Genomic DNA, 19344 nt, shown 5'->3' on the forward strand with positions numbered 1-19344 from the left:
TGGGGGCAGGGAGTAGTACATCATTATTTGAAATTCTTCTGTCGGAAAGAATTTGTTTCTTCTCTTGTATTTATGTATTAATTCAGTCATTTATGTCAGTTTGGATTCATGGATATTTATTTTCCAATTTGGAATTAATCTAAAAGTACATTATTTATTTTGTTGTTTAAATTGGTCCAATTTGGCCACTGGGAGCTCTTTTGGGTACGCTCTGTTCTTTTGATATGCACCCATCCCTTTGTTTCTTTGCAACTTCCTTACTTTCCAGCATTACGTGATGCTCCAGGCTCATCTTGTGTCAGTCCTGTCCCAACCCTAGCATCAGCCACTTCTCCAAGGAGCATGGTTCCTTTCATTGGTGAGTGGCCTTAGAAACCAAGATCTAGGTGCTGGGTGTGCTTATTTCTCCTGGGGTGACACTTCTAGGCCCTGTCAGCAGCAGAGCTAGGAAATATCTGTGCGTACTTACCCGTGTAGACACCCATGTCCTTCCACCGTGTTGTAACTAATAGCTATTTTCATATAAAAATGAAATTGTTTTATATTTACAAGTCTTGTCCCTCCCCAACCTTACTAAAATTGTCTTGCTTTTAGACAAATGAAAATTGTCCGTTTTATCTCCTCTCATCCCACAACAACTTGTGTGAAGTCATGACCGTTGTTATCCCATTACAGAGAGGGAAACTGAGGCTTAGAGAGTTTAAGTAACTTGCACAGATAACACACTCCTGGAAAGAAGCCTCAAACTCAAGAGGCCCGGAAGCCCTGCTCTGTGCTGCCCCCTTGTGTCCTGATGGCCTTCAAGAGACTGACCGCTACACTCAATAGGTGGCATTATAATGACCAAGGACCCACTACACACCAAGCATCTGAGAGACAGGGGTACTCCCTCCCACCCCTCGCCATCCAGGGCTCCGGAAGTGAGTCACTGTTGGGACAAATGGAATCGTGCTGTCATTAACAAGACAGACCACATTCGTGGTCAGGGGCATGGTCCAGAGCAAATGCCCCTGGGAGCTGGATGCAGTCCAGGGTGCTCGACCCCAGGGAAGGGCTGGTATCAGGCCAGTTGGGAAGAAGCCATGTGGGCACAGGTGGTAGGGAAGAGGGTTGCCCAGCAGGCTGGCACTGGGAGGCTGTGGGCTCAGAATTCTCCATCTGGTGCTTGCCCCTGCCCAGGGCCTCTCAACAGCCTCCCAGCCCACCCAACTTTCTGCAGCTTAACCCTTCAGGGCTCAGCTCAGGTGTGGCATGAGGCCCTTCCTGAGCCCCCAACCTCCATAGGCCAGTGTCTCCCCTCGGTCCTCTCAGCCCCCAGGCCTGAACCAGCACAGTGCTCCTGTTTCTACCTGTAGGTACCTAGCTGCATGTGTGGCTCCTTCACAAGCCACAGAGGGCAGGCAGGAACCAGCTCGGCCACCTCGGGCCCAGCACCAAGTCCTGAAGGAAAATATGTATGGATGCTTGGTGACTGCTCTCTGGAGCACCACATGGAAGACTGGGAGGAGCCTGGGAGACGTGGTACAGCAGACAGCACCCTGGCTGCCTCTCCTTCGGGGAAGGAGTGAAGGGACCGATGACGGAAACTTTGAAATTCACACCCCAGCCAGAGTTCTCTGGCTTGCTAGTCTTTGGGAAGCCTGGCACCTGGGCTACCCACTCCTGTCATAGCTCAGTGGCCACCGATGACAGCTGATTGTCTCCTGAAGGCCCTCTGGTCCCTGGGCCCAGATAAAATTGGGCTGCTCAGAAAGTCTGGTTCAACGGCCCAAACGTCCTTGGTTCCAGTGGCTGTGCTGTCACTTTCCTGCCAGGCAATCCCAGACAAACCACTGCATCCCATTGCTGGGCCTCAGTGAGCACACGGCTCTGGGGCAGGTGTGGCATATCACAGGCCTGTGCTAAATGGGGACTCCTGCTTAGGGGTGCTGATGCAGGAGTTTCCTAGGGAATGGGTCACCCCTGTGCAGTCTGCAGGGCTTTGTAGGAGCTTTAGGACATGCTCATCATTCCCAAACCATGCACTGAAAAACCACACTGGGACCCAGAAATCCACCCCCCACAAAACACACACACACACACACACACACACACACACACACACACACACAGCCCTGTTTGCTGGTCCTGAAGAAGCCTTGCCCAGGAAGGCACTCTAACAGAGACTGAAGCAAGGAAGGTTTTCTAGAGGAAGGACACCCAGAACTGGCTCCCAAGGGTGGGCTTGCTCCCAAAGAGCAAGAAGAGAGGGTGCTCCAGTCAGAGGTGTAGGTCCCACCAGGGCTTTAAGGAAGACCATCCTGATGTCAGCCGCACACCCTGCTGAATGCCAAAAGGGAAGTGGGGCTTAGTTTATTAATGCTCAGCCTTGTTCTCCACAAGGAATTGAGGCAGCTCACAAAACCCAGAAGCTTGAAATGTCAGAAAATGAGTGGGATAGTTGGGTGAAGGCAAAGAATCATGGCAGGAAAGGAAGATGAAGCCAGGAGTCCCCACTCACTGGGCTTGAAGACCTAGAACACCTGCCAGAGGTAGTCACAAGTCACTCTGAGCTCCCTAGAGGATGAGGAGAAGAGTGAAAGCAGATCCAGTTTCCCTATCTGACATGGGAGGATGAAAACAACCAGTGCTCTGGAGAAACATCTTCTGTTGCCATCACCTGCTTCCTGGAGGATGCACCCTCTCCTCATTTCAGGGCTGAGCTCCTCTCTCCTCCAGTTCCTTCAGGCTGGAGTGGGCTTATTGTCTCTGCTCCTACAATTCCTGGATCCCATGTGTTCTAGAACCTACTCTACTAAGGTAGGATTTTCCCCTTCCCTCTTCCTCTCCTCCCCCCCTCCAGTCCCAGCAAGCAGTAAGACTGGGAATATTTGTTGAAAAGATGGGTAAGTGAAAACTCTTGGCCAGTGCAGAAACACTGATGTCTGTACATTTCACCCAGTGCCTGGGCATCTATCTGGTCAGAGAAGTGGGAGCCCCTCCTCTGCAGGGAGGAGGCAAGCAGAGGCAGAGGATGGGGGGCTGGACCAACCCAAACTTTCCAGGCTGTGTTGGTTAAGGAGCTTCTCACCAGCTCCAGGGAGGTGGGAATTTGGGTTTTGAGTGAAGCTACAGGTGGAGGTTCAGGCAGAAAACTTGGCCTTAGCAGTGACAGAGGTGGTGTTGACCAATTTCTGGATCTTTCAGCCTTGTTGGGACAGGGATTTGGGGCTGAGCTGCTGTGACCCGGTGTGTACTGAGCTCAGCACACTCTGTTCAGCCCCACCTGGATGACGGCCATTTGATACATTGTTTAATGCTGGCCATTTACCCTTGTGTGTAGGACAAAGGCGGGAGGGTTCCCTAGAGGAGACCACAAGGCTGTGGGTCAGGGGCCACCCACTGTCCCCCAACCTTGAAGAGTCCCCTCTCCAGCCTGTTTTCTTCTCTCAAACGGAGATAAGCAGAATAAGGCTGTAGATTCAGTGATCACTAAGCAACAGCTTAGTAAAGGGCCCCGCACATAGTAGGTTCTCAAGAAAGATGTTTGCCTGTGATGAATATGGAGCAGAGAGCCAGCGCAGTGCGCTGACTTGCCCAAGGTCACGCAGCTGGGGCCAGATCCGACCCCTGGAGGCCTGACTCCAGCGGCTGGGTTTGTCTGGAGCCAGCTTGGGGGAGCGGTGCTTGGAGGAGCGGACGCGGACGTGGGCGGGAAGGGACTTCTATTTTGGAGCTGGTAAGAGGAGCGCGGGACGCGGAGGGGGCTGGGTCCCTCCCCGGGCTCCCTGCGCCCCAGTCACCTTCCCGCGACCCTTCCCGGGAGGGGCGTCCCGGGTGGGTAGAGGGGGAGGTAGGAGGGGCGGGCAGACGGTTACCTCATCTCCGCCTCCGGGAGGCTCCGCGCGCCCGCTCGCTCGCGCCGCTGGCTGGGGAGGCGATTCAGGGCGCCGGAGCGACAGAAGGACGGAGGGACGGAGGCTCCGAGAGGCAGCGCTGTCCTCGCGCCCCGCTCCGCTGCAGGACCCGCTGCAGGACCCGCCAGGAGGTCGGACCTCGGTGCTCCGACTGCGGGCGGAGCCCCCAGTCTCTCTGCGGATCGGAGGCGGCGGTGTCTGCGCGGCGCACGGCGGGGTCTGTTCTCTCCCGAGCTCCGGCACCTGCCGGAGCTGCTCGTGCGTCCTCCGTCGGCCTGCTCGACTATCTGCCCTCCCGCCGCCTGCTCCGTCCTCTGGCCTGGACTCTCCGGGTCCCGGGTGTTCCGGGGGGCGATGAGGAGCGTGGGGTCGGGGCGCACGGGGCTGGGCACGCGGAGCGCACGGCGCGGCGCTGGCCCATGAGGCTTTCCAGCGCAGGGCGCGGCAGCGCGCGCGGGCCATGGGGGGCAGCCTGCGGGTGGCCGTGCTGGGCGCCCCTGGGGTGGGCAAGACGGCCATCATCCGCCAGTTCCTGTTCGGTGACTACCCGGAGCGCCACCGGCCCACGGACGGGCCACGCCTCTACCGGCCCGCGGTGCTGCTCGACGGCGCGGTCTACGACCTGAGCATCCGGGACGGCGACGGCGCTCCCCCGAGTCAGAACCCCGGGGGTCCAGAGGTAGCGGCTCGAAGGGCGGGCAGGGGCGTGTGACAGCGTGTGGGGGGTGGGGATGTGCTTGGTGCACACGTGCATGTCCGCCTGGACAGCCCGGGAGTGCCCAACTGTGTTCATGGATTGAAGGATGAATGTGTCCTGGTGGTTTGTGTGTCTCTCCTTCTTGCCGGCCTGGAGTTGCCCAAGATCAGGCCAGGGGATTTTGAAACACACGTAAGTGCCTGTATATTTGTCTGCCTCCACTGGTGGGTCTGGATCAGTGCATGGCGGAGCATGGTTGTGCCTTCCTGAGGGTGAGCATTGTATGTTTGGGACCTTAAGCAGAGCCTCGGTGGGGGAGAAAGGGGCCAGACACAGGGGTGTACTGTCAGGGATGGGGGGAGTTGTCATTCTCTGCTCCCTTATTCCTGTGACTTGGTTGGAGCAAAGCCTCATTTCCTTAATTTATGCAAAGTCCAGGACAGACTTTGAATTCTTGGAGCTGGATGCCTGGGAGAGGTGAAGAGGAAAGAGCAAGCGGGATTAAGCAGGGCTTCCTGGAGGGGGGGAAGGGGGGGGAAGAGGGGGGTGACAATTGGGCTGACCCTGGAATGATGAGTGAAGTTTTTTTTTTCTTTATGTTTATTTATCTTTGAGAGAGGGAGAGGGAGAATCCGAACCAGGCTCTAGGCTCTGAGCTGTCAGCACAGAGCCCGATGTGGGGCTTGAACCCACGAACCATGAGATCATGACCTGAGCCAAAGTGAGAGGCCTAACCAACAGAGCCACCCAGGCGCCCCTAATGAGTGAAGTCTTGATTAAAGGAAGTGGCAGAAGCCTTCCACGTGCAAAGAACAGCATGTGTTTAGGCGGGGAGGCCTGAATGTGCACAGCTGCCCATCATCAGTGATCTCTGAGGGCCTGGGGAACACGGAGCCCGGTGCTTTGGAATTAGTCCTAGAGGCAGCTGTAGTAACCAGGGAGGGAGTGAAGGGGCGTGACCCACGTTGAGCTTCGGAAAGCTGGTAGGAGGAAGATGAGGGGTGGGCTGAGAGGAGGCCGAGAGTGAAGGAGGGCTGGTAGCTGACGGGCTTCAGGCACGGGTAGGCATTTTTACCTTGGCGACTGTGAGGACAGTGGGGCCTAGAGAGTTCGGGGGAGATGGCGACGGCTGAGGCCTGAGGATGAACTGTGGTAGTGTCAAGTCCCTTCAGAGGGTCTGGGCGTGGGACAGTGAGAATAGGTCTCTGGCAAACTCCAGCCTCCCGCCCCAGGAGTGGCCGGACCCCAAGGACTGGAGCTTGCAGGACACGGACGCCTTCGTGCTGGTCTACGACATCTGCAGCCCGGACAGTTTCGACTACGTGAAGGCGCTGCGGCAGCGCATCTCAGAGACCAGGTAGGGACGCGGCCACAGGTGTCTGTGGGCGGAGGAGGGGAGTTTTTGCCAGTCTTGTTGGGCCTTTGCCAGAGGGTAGTGGGTAGGTTCTTCCCCAGTCCTGGCCGCGTGTCGGACCTGCCAGCTATGCGGTCTTTGGGCCACATGGGTCTCGTGTTTCCCAGGGCGGCTCTCCGGCCACAGGAGTGTACATACCCCCTTGGGGTGGGGTGGGGGGGGGGTGGGGGGGGGTTGGTTCTCCAGCCGTGGGCTGTCCGTGTCCCGCATCGCAGCCCTCATTCCCATCTGGCCCCCAGGCCGGCGGGCGCACCCGAGGCGCCCATCCTCGTAGTAGGCAACAAGCGGGACCGGCAGCGGCTGCGTTTCGGGCCCCGGCGCGCGCTGGCCGCCCTGGTGCGCAGGGGCTGGCGCTGCGGCTACCTCGAGTGTTCCGCCAAGTACAACTGGCACGTGCTCCGTCTCTTCCGCGAACTGCTGCGTTGCGCTTTGGTACGCGCGCGTCCCGCGCACCCGGCCTTGCGCCTGCAGGGGGCGCTGCACCCGGCGCGCTGCAGCCTCATGTGACCGAATTGGACGACAACGCCGATGGTGGGGGGAGGGTCCCAGTTTGATGAACAACCGGGTACCTGGATTGGACGCAGTTGTCCAACTTCTCTCGGATTGGACTAGGCAAAGTCTCCTCCTTGACTGGATTTGGAAACCTCCCACCCAGTCTTCTGGGCGACAGGACTCTTTGTGCCTCATTGGACCCAACCAGGCCCCAAGCTACATTGGGCAAGATAAGTCCTTTCTGGGACCTCATTGGGTTACAATCCCACTGGATGAAAGGGACTTGCTATGAACCTGATTGGAAGTTCTCAGGTAGCTTCTGGGGTTTCAGTGGACAATCTTAAATCACACCTCTCAGGAGGTAATAAAGGGGGAACCAATGCAAGCATACAAGTGTACCTAGCATTTCTTGGGTGGGTAGCATGATCTTAACCTTAGAGGCCAGAGTTGCCAGGCATTGCTCCCTGGCAGTTAATTCCAGAATCCCGACATGGATTAAGGGGCCCCCAAAGGTACCCCAGGAAGCAGACACAAGTGGCTGGAACAAATACTTTACTGTCAGGCTCTGCAGGCCAGAGGACCTCAGGAAGGGTCCTCACTGGCCTCCTCTAAGGCATTCAATAATATTAGTAATTAAATAGCAACGCTCATCCCCCAACCGGAATGTACAACAGAGGTCCCATTGTGCCATGTGGTCCCAAGGGGTCTGGTCCCATGAGGTCTGGTACCCAAGAGGCAGGGGTGGGGGGGGGGGCTCCCTGATGCAGAGGGGTTAAGGCCACAAAGGAAAAGGAAAAAAAGGAATGGGGTCCAGGGGCAGCTGGGCTGGTTCATCACATCCAGGAATCCGGCTCTCCCCTTGGGCTCACTGAGTGCAGGGCATGCCAGGACCCAGGCTCTGTGGATCCAGATGGGCGGCGAGGGCCCCGTGGCGTTGGGATGCGTGAAGGTTTTCGGTCTGGCTGTGTGTCCACCCGGCCCCGTGCCCAGGTCCTCGGGAGCTCCAGGCCAGCCAAGGGGCTCCCAGGTGCATCTGGTGGGCCCCCTACACCAGGGCAGGGGCTGCCTTCATCAGAAGAGCTGGACAGGACTGGGCCTCGGGGTCCGGGCAGCCCATTGGCCATCCGGCTAGAGTCCCCAGGTTGGCCACACTTGCTACCCAGGACACTGAGGGATGAAGAGGAGGAGCTGGAGGAACAGTAGGCCGAGTCAGAAGCTGGAGGGTCTGGGGGCCGAGCTGGGTCAGAGGCTGGTCCAGGGGGGGTCCCGCCAGCAGCAGCCTCAAGGGCTCGGGCATTGGCCAGGAACTCCTCTTCCAAGCGCCGGAACAGTTGCTGCTCCTGCTTCGGGTCAAGCTGCAGGGGGGTGCGGAAGACACTGGCCGGTGTGGTGCCCAGCTCTGGACTGGGGCTGGAGACCCGCAGAGGCCGGGGGGCTGCAGGGCTGCGAGCCCGGGGAGTCTGGGGGCTGCTCCTGCCTGAGCCCCCGCTGACCCTGCCCCGGGGCACCCACGAGTGCTGCCCATCTCGGTCCCTGCGCACGAGCAGCATGGTCTGCTCCTCACGGCTCTGGCTCCGGGCCCGTCGGGCAGGGCTGGGGGCCAACAGCTGGGTTCCCCTGCCTCCTGGGGCCCCACGCGGCCGCCCTCGATCCAGCCGGTCTCGGGACTGGCTACGAGGAGCTGGAGGCCGTCTTGGAGAGGCCGGGGTGCCTGTGGTCAGCCTCCGGCTGGGTCGCTCCCTCCGGGAGCCAGTGCCTGAGTCTTCACTGCGGGCACCAAGGGGGCCGCTCTGGGCTGAGGAGGCTGAGGAGTCACTGTCCCCAGAGCAGCGGCGGGAGCGGGGATGGGGGGGCAGCTGGTCCCGGACCCTGGGGCAGGGGAACAAGAGAGAGAGAGATGGGGCATCTCAAGAGAGGACTGGCGTGTAGAAAGAGCAGGCAGAGGAAGGAACAAGCAGCTGAGTGGTTGGGGCTGGGGAAGACACCTGTGGTGGGGGTGGGGGCAATCAAGGGCTTCTGTCCTGGGGACTTCCAGAGAGAAGTGAGCCACTGGGCAGCAGCTTCCGGCAGCCACCCCCCCCCCCCCACCCCCCAGGCAGCAGAAAAGGCCAGGCTCTGAGCTCCCCCTCCCCAGGCCTCCAGCTTCCTGGGTAGGCCAGAGGGAAGCGGTAGGACTGCCGACGCCCAGCCCCCAGGGCCCGCCCCAGCTGTGTTGTTGGGTTGCTTGGGTTGCCATGGAGATAGGAAGCCAAGCCTGCCCCCACCCACGGGAACTTTTCCCAGGGTGAGTCACTCTGGAGCACAGGCTCCTTCGTCATCCAGGCCAGGGCGGATGCCCGCCCCCTCTGGACCCCTCACCCCTTTGTCCTAGTGCCTCTCACCTGAGTGGGGTCTCAGTTCCCTCCTTTGAGCTGCGTAAGCTAATGGGCGTCACCTCTGGCCGGGAGCTCCGCCGCTCAGCCCCAGGGGCTGGGCTGCCGGCACGGGGACTGGGGGTGGGAGACACCCTCTGTGGGGAGAAGGTGCGGGCCCGGGACTGGGGCGGGCGGTGGGCTGCAAGGTGAGAGGACAGGTGGCATTTGAAGGGTGGAGCCACAGAGACAAGCCCTCTGCTGGCCCGCTCCCCCATCCCCCCATCCCTGCCAGGGGCACTGACCCGAGGAGGAGCAGCGGCAAGGGTCATGCTTGTCCAGATAGTGCTCCAGAGTGTCCCAGCCGCCACCCACGCGCACCATCACGTGGCTCCTCAGCACCTGTGGGAGTCCAGCGTGGACAGGTCACGGCCTGTCTGATGGGCCTGGCAGCCCACTGTGGGCTGCCATCTGCCGGGCAGTCCCAAACTCTTACCCGCACGAAGATGAGGAGACTGGAGTCTCCCACGCGGTACTTCCCCTCTGAGACCTTGATCATGGGAAACTGGTCTGGGCAGGTGCAGTAGCCTAAGATCTCCCTCACCTGAGGCCAGAGAGGAGAGGCTGGAGGTCAGGGATCAAGTCCCTCCTCCTAGGCCTGATGTCAGCAGCTCCAGGGTCAGGAGGAAGCAGGTCCTTCCGGGGAAAGGGGACATAGATCGTGTTGCCCCAGACTTGGTTGTAGCCTCTACATTTGACCTTTCACCAGCTCTCCTTCCCCTCTGGCTATCGGAGGTCAGGATCTGTGGTCAGGCCAGGGCTTGGGACCCCAGTGAGGCACAACCCTGTGGCCCCTGAGCCTGGGGAAGCCCTGGAACCCATCCTCACTCCCTGCCCCCTTCACCTACTTCACAGACATGTAGGCTGAGGCCCACAGGGAGGCCAGGTTCTGGGAGGACGCAGGCCATGGGACACGAGTGCAGGGAACCCACACCACATCAGTGTCAAAGACACGTAGAGTACACCACCCAGCATGCACACACAGGCACACATCTGCCCACATGCCCCACCCCCGCCCCAAGCCAGGAGCTGCCAGGCTGGCTATGTGGGCGGCCCTGCCCGCCTCCCAGCCCACAGTGGAGCCAGAGGAAATGAGCAGGTGGAGCCTCGGGTAACCCTGTGCCCACGACAGGGGAGGGGTGACAGCCTCTGCCCACGGATTCCGGCTACCCCCTCTGGGACAGGCACATCATAGTCCTGCCCTTCTGATAAGAAGGCAACTCTTGGCCAGGCTGCGGGGGTGTCAGGGATACCTAGGTCCTGGGAAAAGGAGGAGGGAGCTGGGGGCGGGGTCCAGCACCTCCTGTGCTCACAGTAGAGCTAATCCTGTCCTCCTAAGAGGACCTCTGGCTCCTAGCAGCAGTGGCAGCTCTGGGCCTGGCTTTCCAGATAAGCCCCTGGAGAGGGGGTAGGTCTGTAGAGCCCCCCGGGACCTGCCCTAGGCACTCACTGAGAGCCTACTGTGTGCCAGGCACCTTGCTCAGGGCCAAGCATGACAGGTACCCACTCAACCTCAAGCTCTGTGATGTTGTGGATGCAACTGTCCACTCAAGTGCATACAGAGGGTTTCAAATCATGCGGCCTCCTGGATGAAGGAACTGATCTGGCACACGGGAAGCGCATAAGGGGGGGAGCTCACATTTTATCCCAGGCCCTACTGGGTCTCGTGACCTCAACCAGCACCTCTCTGGGTCTGCTTATCTCCTTGGGGCCAGGTATACACTTGGTGCTCAATATGTGCACCCACTCCATGGGGCAGGCTGTCCCATCGCTGGCGCACGGTGGGGGCACAAGCAGGGCCATGAGCACGCACACTCACTGGTGGACTCACCAGCTCGTCCAGGTTGCGCAGGTCGCTGGGAGTCATGCGGGGCCCACGGGCAGGAGCCCCTGCCACGGTGGCAGTTTCGGTGGCATCCTCCTCAGCAGCAGGTGCACTGGGGGCCGGGGGCGCGGCGCGGAGCTCCCGCTCAATCTCCTGCTCAAACTGCACGAGGCGAGGGGCGAGCAGGCCGAGGCGGGCCCCACGCCGCGCCACCTCCAGCAGGCACAGCACCACGCTTTTCTCGTTCTTCCGCAGCACCAGGTCCTCAGTCTCAAACATGAGCACTTCAGGCACACCCAACTCTGTTCGGCACCAGCCGATGAAAGTGGCCACGTTGTCTCGGGCCATGAAAGAGCCGGGCACCACGCTGTGTGCCTGGAAGGCCACGCCGCGGGCCGGGCGGGCAGCAGCCAAAGCGCGGGCGGCCTCAGTGACGGCGTTGGCATGTTGGCACAGGGTGGTGCCTGTGGCCAGCCCCGTCAGGAAGCCCTCGCCACCACTGGGCAGACCCAGGCCATACAAGGCGTTGAGCCACTCAGCTAGGTCCTCTTTCATGGCCTCCACGTAGGCCTCACTTGAGCGGAAAGGCCGCACACTCTTGGCTGCCGAGCCCGCGATGCCCGCCACTGGGTCTGCCATGGCCGGGCCGGCCGAGTCACTGTGGGTGGGCAGGGACACAGGAATGCTGTGAGGACTCAGCACAGACTAAGCCCCAGACCATCCGCACTCGCCTGTCATCTCAGGGCAAATGCCTGGCTGCGCGTGCTGGCTGTGAGAAAGTTCACTGTACCTCAGTTTCCTCATCTATGAAATGGGTACAATATTACCTTCCTTGCAAGACCTAATGGGATAATTTGCATGAAAGATTTAGTATCTCTAAATGTTTGCTATTTTGCTCTTTGAGGGTGGGGGCAATGGGGGAATTGGCTGTGTCCTCCCTCCCACAAAGGGACACATTTGTGGGATCCTTATTGCCCAATACGGTGGGTGAAAAGCGGAGCCCTAGAGAGATGAAGCCCACAGCCCTGCACTCAATGGACAGGCAGGACAGGAATCCAGGTCCCAACCGCAGCAATGGTTAGCTCCATCGCTCAAGGCTGATGCCCCTCCCACCTCCTCTGGGAAGGTGCGGGCCCGCCCTCAGCTCCCCTTCCGTGAGGACTGTGCCATTATAACAACGACGTAACAGCAGTAATAGTAACAGTAAACTCAATGTCCCTGCCCAGGGCTGAGTGCCAGTGATATTATCTCCATTTTACAGATGAGGAAACTGAGGTGCAGAGAGGGTAAGAGCTCACTCAAGGTCGCAGAGCAGAGGATGGCAAAGCCAGGCCGACGTGAGCCGCGCGGCTGATCCCCAGCGCCGTGGGCAGCCCGGTGGCCCGAGCGAGGCCCCGCCTCCTCCGAGGAGCCTCCCTAGCGCCGCAGGCCGGGTGCGTGCGGGTCGGGACTCAGAATGGCCTCCAACAGCCCCGGCTGTCCTCCGGGCTTCGGCCCAGAGAGGGTGCGGGCTGCCCAAGGTCACACAGCTCGGGGGAACAGAGGCCGCAGCCTCCAGGTCCCCGGGGGTGCGCACCAGGCAGGGGGTGCTGGGGGTCCCCGCGCTCACCTGGCTCATCCTGCGGCCTCGGGGAGCATCGCCCCGGCGGGGCCGAGCGGGCCGGGCCGCCGCAGGGAGGCGCCGCCCGAGCCACAGCAATCCGGTCCCGCGGCTGAGGCCTCCGCACCCGCCCGCTGTCTCCGCCCCGCCTCCCTGGAATTCGGCTCCGGCCCGAGGGGGCGGGCGGGGCCGCGCGCTCTTAAAGGGGCAGCGCAGTTCCCGGGTGGACGGAGAGAGGGAGGAGCTGGAGTCTCCTGACTGGGGGGTGGGAGGAGCGGGACCAGGGCCGTACCAGCCCAGACTCGCCATCCCTGCCCAAGCTAGTCCCTAGAGTCCCTTCCAACCCTCCTTGGTCTGTTGGAGAGAGGTTTGGGCTGCCCCCTCCCCAGATATCTGCCTCCCCTGGGCGGGCTGCACGGCCTGTTCCCAAGAGGAGCTCAGGAAGCGATAGGGACCAGGGCTGCAAAGTCACCTCCGTCTGGAGTGAACCTCCCCATGTCAGATAAATGAGGCCCGAGCGACTGAGATGTGAGCTTCCTACCGGCAGTGGGGGCCTCGTGGAGGGGAGGATGGCCTGTTGTGTCCACCTGGCGTCCCACTCTCACCGAATCCTCATCTTTTATGTGGAGGTTAGGGAAACCTGTTTCTCCGATGAGAACACTGAGGCTCAGAGGGGTAGGCTGGTGGCTAAAGCCTGTGGGTCTGACACCTTGGCCCCTGCCCTTCCCCAGGAGGCCAGTCCCCTACCACGTCTGGTTGCCCAGGTCAGGCACAGAATTAAGGGGACAGGAGGTTAAGAAGGAGCCTGGGTAGGTTTGGCTTGGGAGGGTTAATCGCCGCTAGTTTCTTTTCAAACTGCAGAGGAGGGACCTGGCTGGGATCTGCGGGAAATCCTGCCCCCCCCCCCCCCTCCTGCTGCTGGCTGGGCGGGGACAGCTGGCCTGGCTGGGCTGCAGCCTTGCTGGCCAGGCGGGGCCATCCTTGGGGGAAGTGCCACCAACAATAGCCAAGTCTCAGAGCTTTAATAAAGTGCCTACTGTGTGCCAGGGCTGCTCTGTGCCCTTGACCTGGACCGGTCAGGTCCCCTCTATGAGGGACTCTCTTTTCCCCAGACTAGGTCTCAGGAGAGTAGCTCAGGGTTTGAACATGGCTATTATGGGAATACTCTCATGCAAGGATCAGGGGCATTTGTTGAGTACTTACTGTGTGCCAGACCTTCTGGTGCTAGGCTGCTCACATGCATCATCTCACTGAGTCCTCATGACTGAGTGGGCTCACACCCCAGTGTCCTAGATACCCAGGTGGTTCCAATCAACCCTCTCCTCCAGCACCCCCACCTATAAAGAGTGAGGAAGGCGGGTAACTAGTAATAGCAATAGCTAACACTTACTTGGCACCTACTGTGTGATGGGTCTCATCTGGCACTGGGAACTGAGAGCAAAAAGTGGGGAAGGAAACAGCCAGTTCTCAGGGTTCCCAGTGTGGTAGGAAGGGAGCCCCTGGGCTGAAACAGGGATGAGGCACTAGGGAGGACAGAGCACAGGGACCAGGTGAGGGGACTGGGAGTGTGGGGTGGGATGAGCCTGAAGTTTTAAATCAGTGGTCAGGGAAGGAGCTAAGAGAAGGAGCTGTGGGGATGGCTGGAAGGAGAGTGTTTCAGATAGAGGGAATGGCCAGTGTAAACGTCCTGAGGTGGGCGTGTGATTGGTGTGTTCAAGAAAGAGTTAGAAGGCCTGTGAGGCTAGGGTGAAGGTAGGGATGAAGATAAAGGGATTGGGGGCAGATTGAGTGGGGCTTTGCAGGCCATGCCTCTCGGCAGGGACATGGGAGCCATGGAAGGATTTAGAGCAGGGAGGGGTGTGACCTGACTTAGGTCTTAACAGGTACTCTGTGGTTGCTATAGTGGGCAGGCAGGAACCCCAGAGGAGACCAGGTGGTGCCAGTGAGGGTGGTGGAGTATGGTGCCTCCTGGCTGTATTTGAAGGGAAAGCCGGTGGGATGTGCTGGTGAGTTGGGTGTGAATGTGAGGACAGAGTCAGGAATGGCTCCTCGGTCTGGGACTGCTGATACCTGGGGAGGAGAGGCTGCTGAAGATGGGGCAGGGGAATTCGGGGATCAGGGTGGAAGATCAAGATATGGAAACTAAGTAATTTAGTCCTCAAAATCATCCTATGTGGTATGATGTTTTTATGTGTTCTCATCTTATAATTTGAGGAAACTGAGGCCCAGAGAGGACAAGGGATGTGTGTTGTCAGTAGGTAGCTGTGCAGGAATTTGATTCCTGCTTATTATCTACCTTGCTGAACTACAGGGATCTGGACATAAGAGAGGTTAGATTGAACCTGGGCTCTGCTCTTGGTCACTGGGTGAGATAGTTAAGCTCTCTGAGCCTCAGTGATACTATCTGTAAAATGGGACAACAGTAGTAGTCAGATCATAGAGTTGTGAACATGGTATCATTAGTTAGCAGTCAGGGCATATGTCTGCTACTCCTCTGAGGAGGAGGGGATGGGGGTGGGGGCTTGCTTCTCCCTGTCTCCCATACCCTGAGCCCAGAGGCCCACTCCAGACCACAGGCTCCAACAGTCTGATTACAGGACAGGCAGCAAGTGTAGGGCTGACTGGCATGGCCAGACTCCTGGCCCAGGCCATGGAGGACCTTGGCTTTAACCCCCTCTGTTGTGTGGTGGCCTCTCCTGTTCCTTGCAGGACCAAGGGAAGTCACAGGAACTGCTGGAGGGACAGGAGGTTTGGGCTATGGTTTGGGCTATGTCCTGGACCCATTCCCACAGACCCCGGAAGCCACTCTGGTGTATAGAATGCTGTACCCCCAGTGCAGGCATGGTCTTGCCTGTGGCCAGTGGGCACATGGCCAGATTTCTTGCCTTCACTGCTGGGTGCCAGGGGATAGTGTTGTTGGCCTTGGTTGCAGATGGAGGTCAGATGATGGCCAGGGAGTATTCAAGCAAAACCCTCACTGGCAGGACTCAGCCCTGGTACCAGGCAGCTCAGGGGCTGGTTGGGTCTACTCAAAGCTCTGCAGGCTAGATTGAGCCTGTGAGCACAGCCTGGCTGAGTGAGTGACCCACAGGGGTCCTGAGGCTGCTCTGTCCCGATGTGGATCCAACCATGATTGACTGCTTGCTCCTGTCCTGGCTGTGGGACAAGTGACCCTGAGCTGCCTTCCGTGCCCTCCATGAGAGAAACCAGAAAGCCCCAGAGGGCCTGCTTTCCAACCTTGCCTCCATTACGCTGCTCATTGCCTGCCCTGTGCCCGGCAGCTCTCAGTGAGCCAGCTCTTGGCCCCGGTGTCTGGGGGCTTGGCTCCGGTCACTGCACTGTCCTTGGCCCCACAGCAGCTGCAGCCCTGGAGCCCGACGTTCCCTCCCGTGGAGCAGGTGAGCCACTGCCTGCAGCCTGTTCACGTGCGGGGCATAGACGGGTCTCCCCACTGACTCCTCAACCTTTGCCCAGGACTGTGGAGTGTGGCCTAGTGGAACCATGAGGCTGCGATGGAAATTTTTATTCCAAGTGTGACTGACCAAGAGCTCTTGGAGAGTTTGGGGCAGAGTGTGGAACCTGACCAGGACCTTTTTCTGAGACTTCTTCCTCCCATCTCCCCTGCTCCTGGCTACCACTGCCCCTGCTTTCCATCCTCTTCCACTTCCAAGGGCACTGAGCAGCTTTGTACAGCCCTTTGAGACAGGGCTTGGAACTCATGCTGTCTGAGGTCCTCTGGGGCCAGTGCAGTCCAGACGTTTCTTTTGGCTAAGAGAAATCTCAGCCCTTCTGACATGAACACTTCCGCTCCAAGGCCTAGGCACCTGGGACGTCAATACCTCTTACAGGGCTATTTAGTGCTAGTGACAAGCCCCTCTCTAGGCAGGGACACGAGTGATTCCTGGGGCAGCTTCAAGCTCCAGGCAGGAGCTGGTCGCATGTGATGGGCTTCTGTGCAGCAGGTCCCCATGAGGACTGCTTGTTGTGCCTTAGCTCCGGCTGCAGGCCACGGGGGTGGCTAACCCACATCCGTTGCTGCCGGAGCACCCAGCCTTTCGGACACGAGACGCCTGTGTGTGGGGCTCTGTAGACCGCCGCTGGCAAGTCCCGTCTCCTCACCCGGGAGACTCCTACCCCAGACTTCTTAGGAAGTAAACATGGTGAGGTGGTGCTTGGCACGATGCCCAAGGCCGGGCATGTCATGGTTGTTTGGGCCTCAGGGTGTGCACCCTGGCTCTGATGCTTCAGACACCTGCCAAGGCTGAGGCGGGAGCCTCCTGAGCCCCTTGGAGGAGGAGCACTTGTCTGTGTGGCTGGACCGCAGCGAGCAAGCCTGAGCAGGGCCGCTGAGGTCACAGGGGCCTCTGGGGCCAGATGGAGTAGGGCCTTGTGGGTCACGGCAAGTGCAGTGGAAGCCCTTGGGAGAGTTTCTAGAATTGCAGGGACTTAAAGCGTCAGGAAGTCACTCTGGCCTCTGTGAGGCAAGGGCTGGAGGGGCCGAGGGAAGCGGGGAGCTCAGTGAGAGGCAACAAACTCAAGGTGGGAGGCCTGGGTGGTTTATACTGTCCTGTACTTGGAAGAGAGCCTGCTGGGCTGGGTCGCGGCTGGGGCTGGGGCAACATGAGACAACTTAGGAGGCAAGGAGGACCGTGAGGTTCCGGATGAGCTGAGGCGGAGGGAGCAGCTGGCTCCCGCCCTGCTGTAAGCCTGTCAGACACCCAGGAGCTGGCGCCTGGGAGATCAGCCAGGCGGTGAGAAGGCCTTCCTTGGTTGAGGTTGAGAGGTCAGAAGAGGAGGAGGGGCAGCAGCCATCAGAGGACTGAGAGAGAAGCATTGACTTGGAACCACTGTGGTCACTGGGGACTTTGAGAACTACGGTATCAGTAGAAACAGACGACTGATTGGAAGTGGGTTCTAGAAAGGGAGAGGAGGTAGGCACTAGGGGAATAGAAAAGTGGCTTGGTATCTAGAGGGGCTGATGAGAGGTTTCCCAAAGATGGGAAAAGCAATGCCTATTCATGAGAAATGACCAGGTAACGTTAAAAGACAAAGCCATAGAGATGTTGAATGTATGCCTAGGTGGGCTGGGAAAGTGCAGAGGACCTGTCCCCGTCTGCCCCCGAGGAGCACAGGCGAGTCCTGTGAGCAGTGAGGGGCATATGAGCTCCTCAAAGATTTCCCAAGGTCTTGCTCTCATTGGGCAGGGGATGGAGGGGAAATAATTTATTCCAAATTCTTATGCCTGCCCCTAGCAAAGGTGGCAATCTCTCCTTGATGCTTCAGACACTAGCTGGCTTTTTAAATATTTTTTTAAAGTTTATTTTTATTTAGTTTGAGAGAGAGCAGGGGAGAGGCAGAGAGAGGGGGAGAGAGAATCACAAGCAGGCTCTGCACTGCCAGCCTGGAGCCCAACTCCAGGCTCAGAATCACAAGATCGCAATTTGAGCCAAAATCAAGTCAGGCACTTGACCAAGCCACCCAGGGGCCAAACACCCCCCCACCCTTTTTTTTTTTAGCTCCAAAAAACCAGAGTAAAAATTTCATACATGTTAACTTTTGAAATACGGAATAACATAAATGCTAAGAGAAAAGCTGGCGATGTTATTCTTGGGCGTAAGTAGGAGTTACACAGGACTCAGGCTCACTGAGCATCATATTATATGCAGGGTACTTCAGAGCCAGGAGTCCTAGTTTTCAACATCCCATTTCCAGAAGGCCTCCCCACACAGAGGTCAATCAGGACTACGTGCGCAGCCCTGCCCTAGCTGGTCTTTTTTTTTTTTTTTTTAATGTTTATTTTAGAGAGAGAGCACAAGGAGGAAGGCAGGGGCAGAGAAAGAGGGACAGAATCCAAAGCAGGCTCCACTCTGTCAGCGCAAAGCCTGATGCAAGGCTCAAACCCACAAATTTTGAGATCAGGACCTGAGCCGAAGTTGGACACTCAGCCGCCTGAGCCATCCAGGCGCCCCTAGTTGGTCTTTTTTGACTTGGTATGTTAAGGCCTGTGTTTCTTTCCAGTGCATCTGGTGATTAACTTATTCGTAGACTGGATTACACACAGTTGCTTACTTGGAAAACCTCATCCCAGGTAGGCACATCAGAGCCTCAATCTCCGAATGCCTGAAATCACCCACACGCAGGAAGGAATCCAGACTTAAATCTGGCCTGGACCTTTCTCTTCATGTAAGTCCAAGGAGAGACAAGACTCACCAAAAAGACATGGAGGCGAAGGGTCTGGGGCTCTTCTCCCTAACAATTTCAGAAGCACGCCCACGGGAAAAAGGCCTGGCCTCTGACGTTGCACAACCAACCGGGGAGAGCTGAACAGTGGCCTCTATTTACCAAGTTCTCGAACCCTGACCCTGTAACATCAAGGAAGTGTCCCATCATGGAGGAGGAAGTAAAAATAAAATGGTTCCCGTTAGCAGTCACTGAAACAGACCTTCATTCTGAAGCGTGTGGAGCCTGACTCAGAATGCCACTAAGCCAGGACACAGCCTGGAAGCGGCAGTCACCCGTGTCCGTGTGACCAAAGGGGACGCGCCTAGCCATAGCACCAGACCCTGACACAGCGCTCCTCCCTACAAATCAGACGGACCCGGGCTAGATGTCCCCATCTGCAGATACAGCTCAGGGTCAGAGTGACACCTTGGCTTTGTGCTGGCAGCACCATGACTGACATGGCACCGTTCTTTGTTTTCACGTCCCGACCAGGTTTTCCCTCACAGGACACTTGAAGGAGCAGTTATCTGGCGGGTCGGGGCGCACTCCAAGGAGACAAAGCAGCAACTGTGGAACAGAGGCCGAGAAGGATGACTGTTTATAAACATTTGGAATTTTATTTAAAAAAAAAAAAAAAAAACCAAAAACATCACAACCATGAACATTGTTACAGTTAGAGGCCCTCTTGGTTCTCCACAATGATACTGAGCATGCTCACAAGGGGTTCCCATTGTTTAGTCTTAGTTAAACAACCATCTTTAAAAGAAGGAAAAAAAACTCGGCACAC

The 19344-nt window shown here is 58.2% G+C and overlaps 2 protein-coding genes across 4 annotated transcripts; one reads left to right on the plus strand and one right to left on the minus strand.

The window, feature by feature from the left end:
- The first annotated feature begins 3053 nt into the window (after positions 1-3053).
- RASL10A (RAS like family 10 member A) lies at positions 3054-19198 on the plus strand. 3 transcript variants are annotated; one of them, XM_045458541.1, is made up of 4 exons: positions 3054-4575; positions 4750-4785; positions 5826-5950; positions 19050-19198. In XM_045458541.1, the coding sequence occupies exons 1-4, from the start codon at positions 4357-4359 to the stop codon at positions 19159-19161; spliced, it is 492 nt and encodes a 163-aa protein (XP_045314497.1). In that variant the 5' UTR covers positions 3054-4356; the 3' UTR covers positions 19162-19198. The 3 variants fall into 3 exon arrangements, with proteins under 3 accessions (XP_045314497.1, XP_045314495.1, XP_045314496.1); XM_045458539.1 differs by lacking the exon at positions 19050-19198 and adding an exon at positions 6247-6887 and having other exon boundaries at positions 3438-4575; XM_045458540.1 differs by lacking the exons at positions 4750-4785; positions 19050-19198 and adding an exon at positions 6247-6887 and having other exon boundaries at positions 3693-4575.
- GAS2L1 (growth arrest specific 2 like 1) lies at positions 7035-12503 on the minus strand. The gene is made up of 6 exons (XM_045458522.1): positions 12345-12503; positions 10742-11393; positions 9347-9454; positions 9156-9252; positions 8881-9052; positions 7035-8368 (listed from the first exon to the last, which is right to left on the minus strand). The coding sequence occupies exons 2-6, from the start codon at positions 11372-11374 to the stop codon at positions 7333-7335; spliced, it is 2046 nt and encodes a 681-aa protein (XP_045314478.1). The 5' UTR covers positions 11375-11393; positions 12345-12503; the 3' UTR covers positions 7035-7332.
- Positions 19199-19344: the final 146 nt, after the last annotated feature.

This window comes from Leopardus geoffroyi, chromosome D3, assembly GCF_018350155.1.
Source record: "Leopardus geoffroyi isolate Oge1 chromosome D3, O.geoffroyi_Oge1_pat1.0, whole genome shotgun sequence".
Taxonomy (NCBI): Eukaryota; Metazoa; Chordata; class Mammalia; order Carnivora; family Felidae; genus Leopardus; species Leopardus geoffroyi.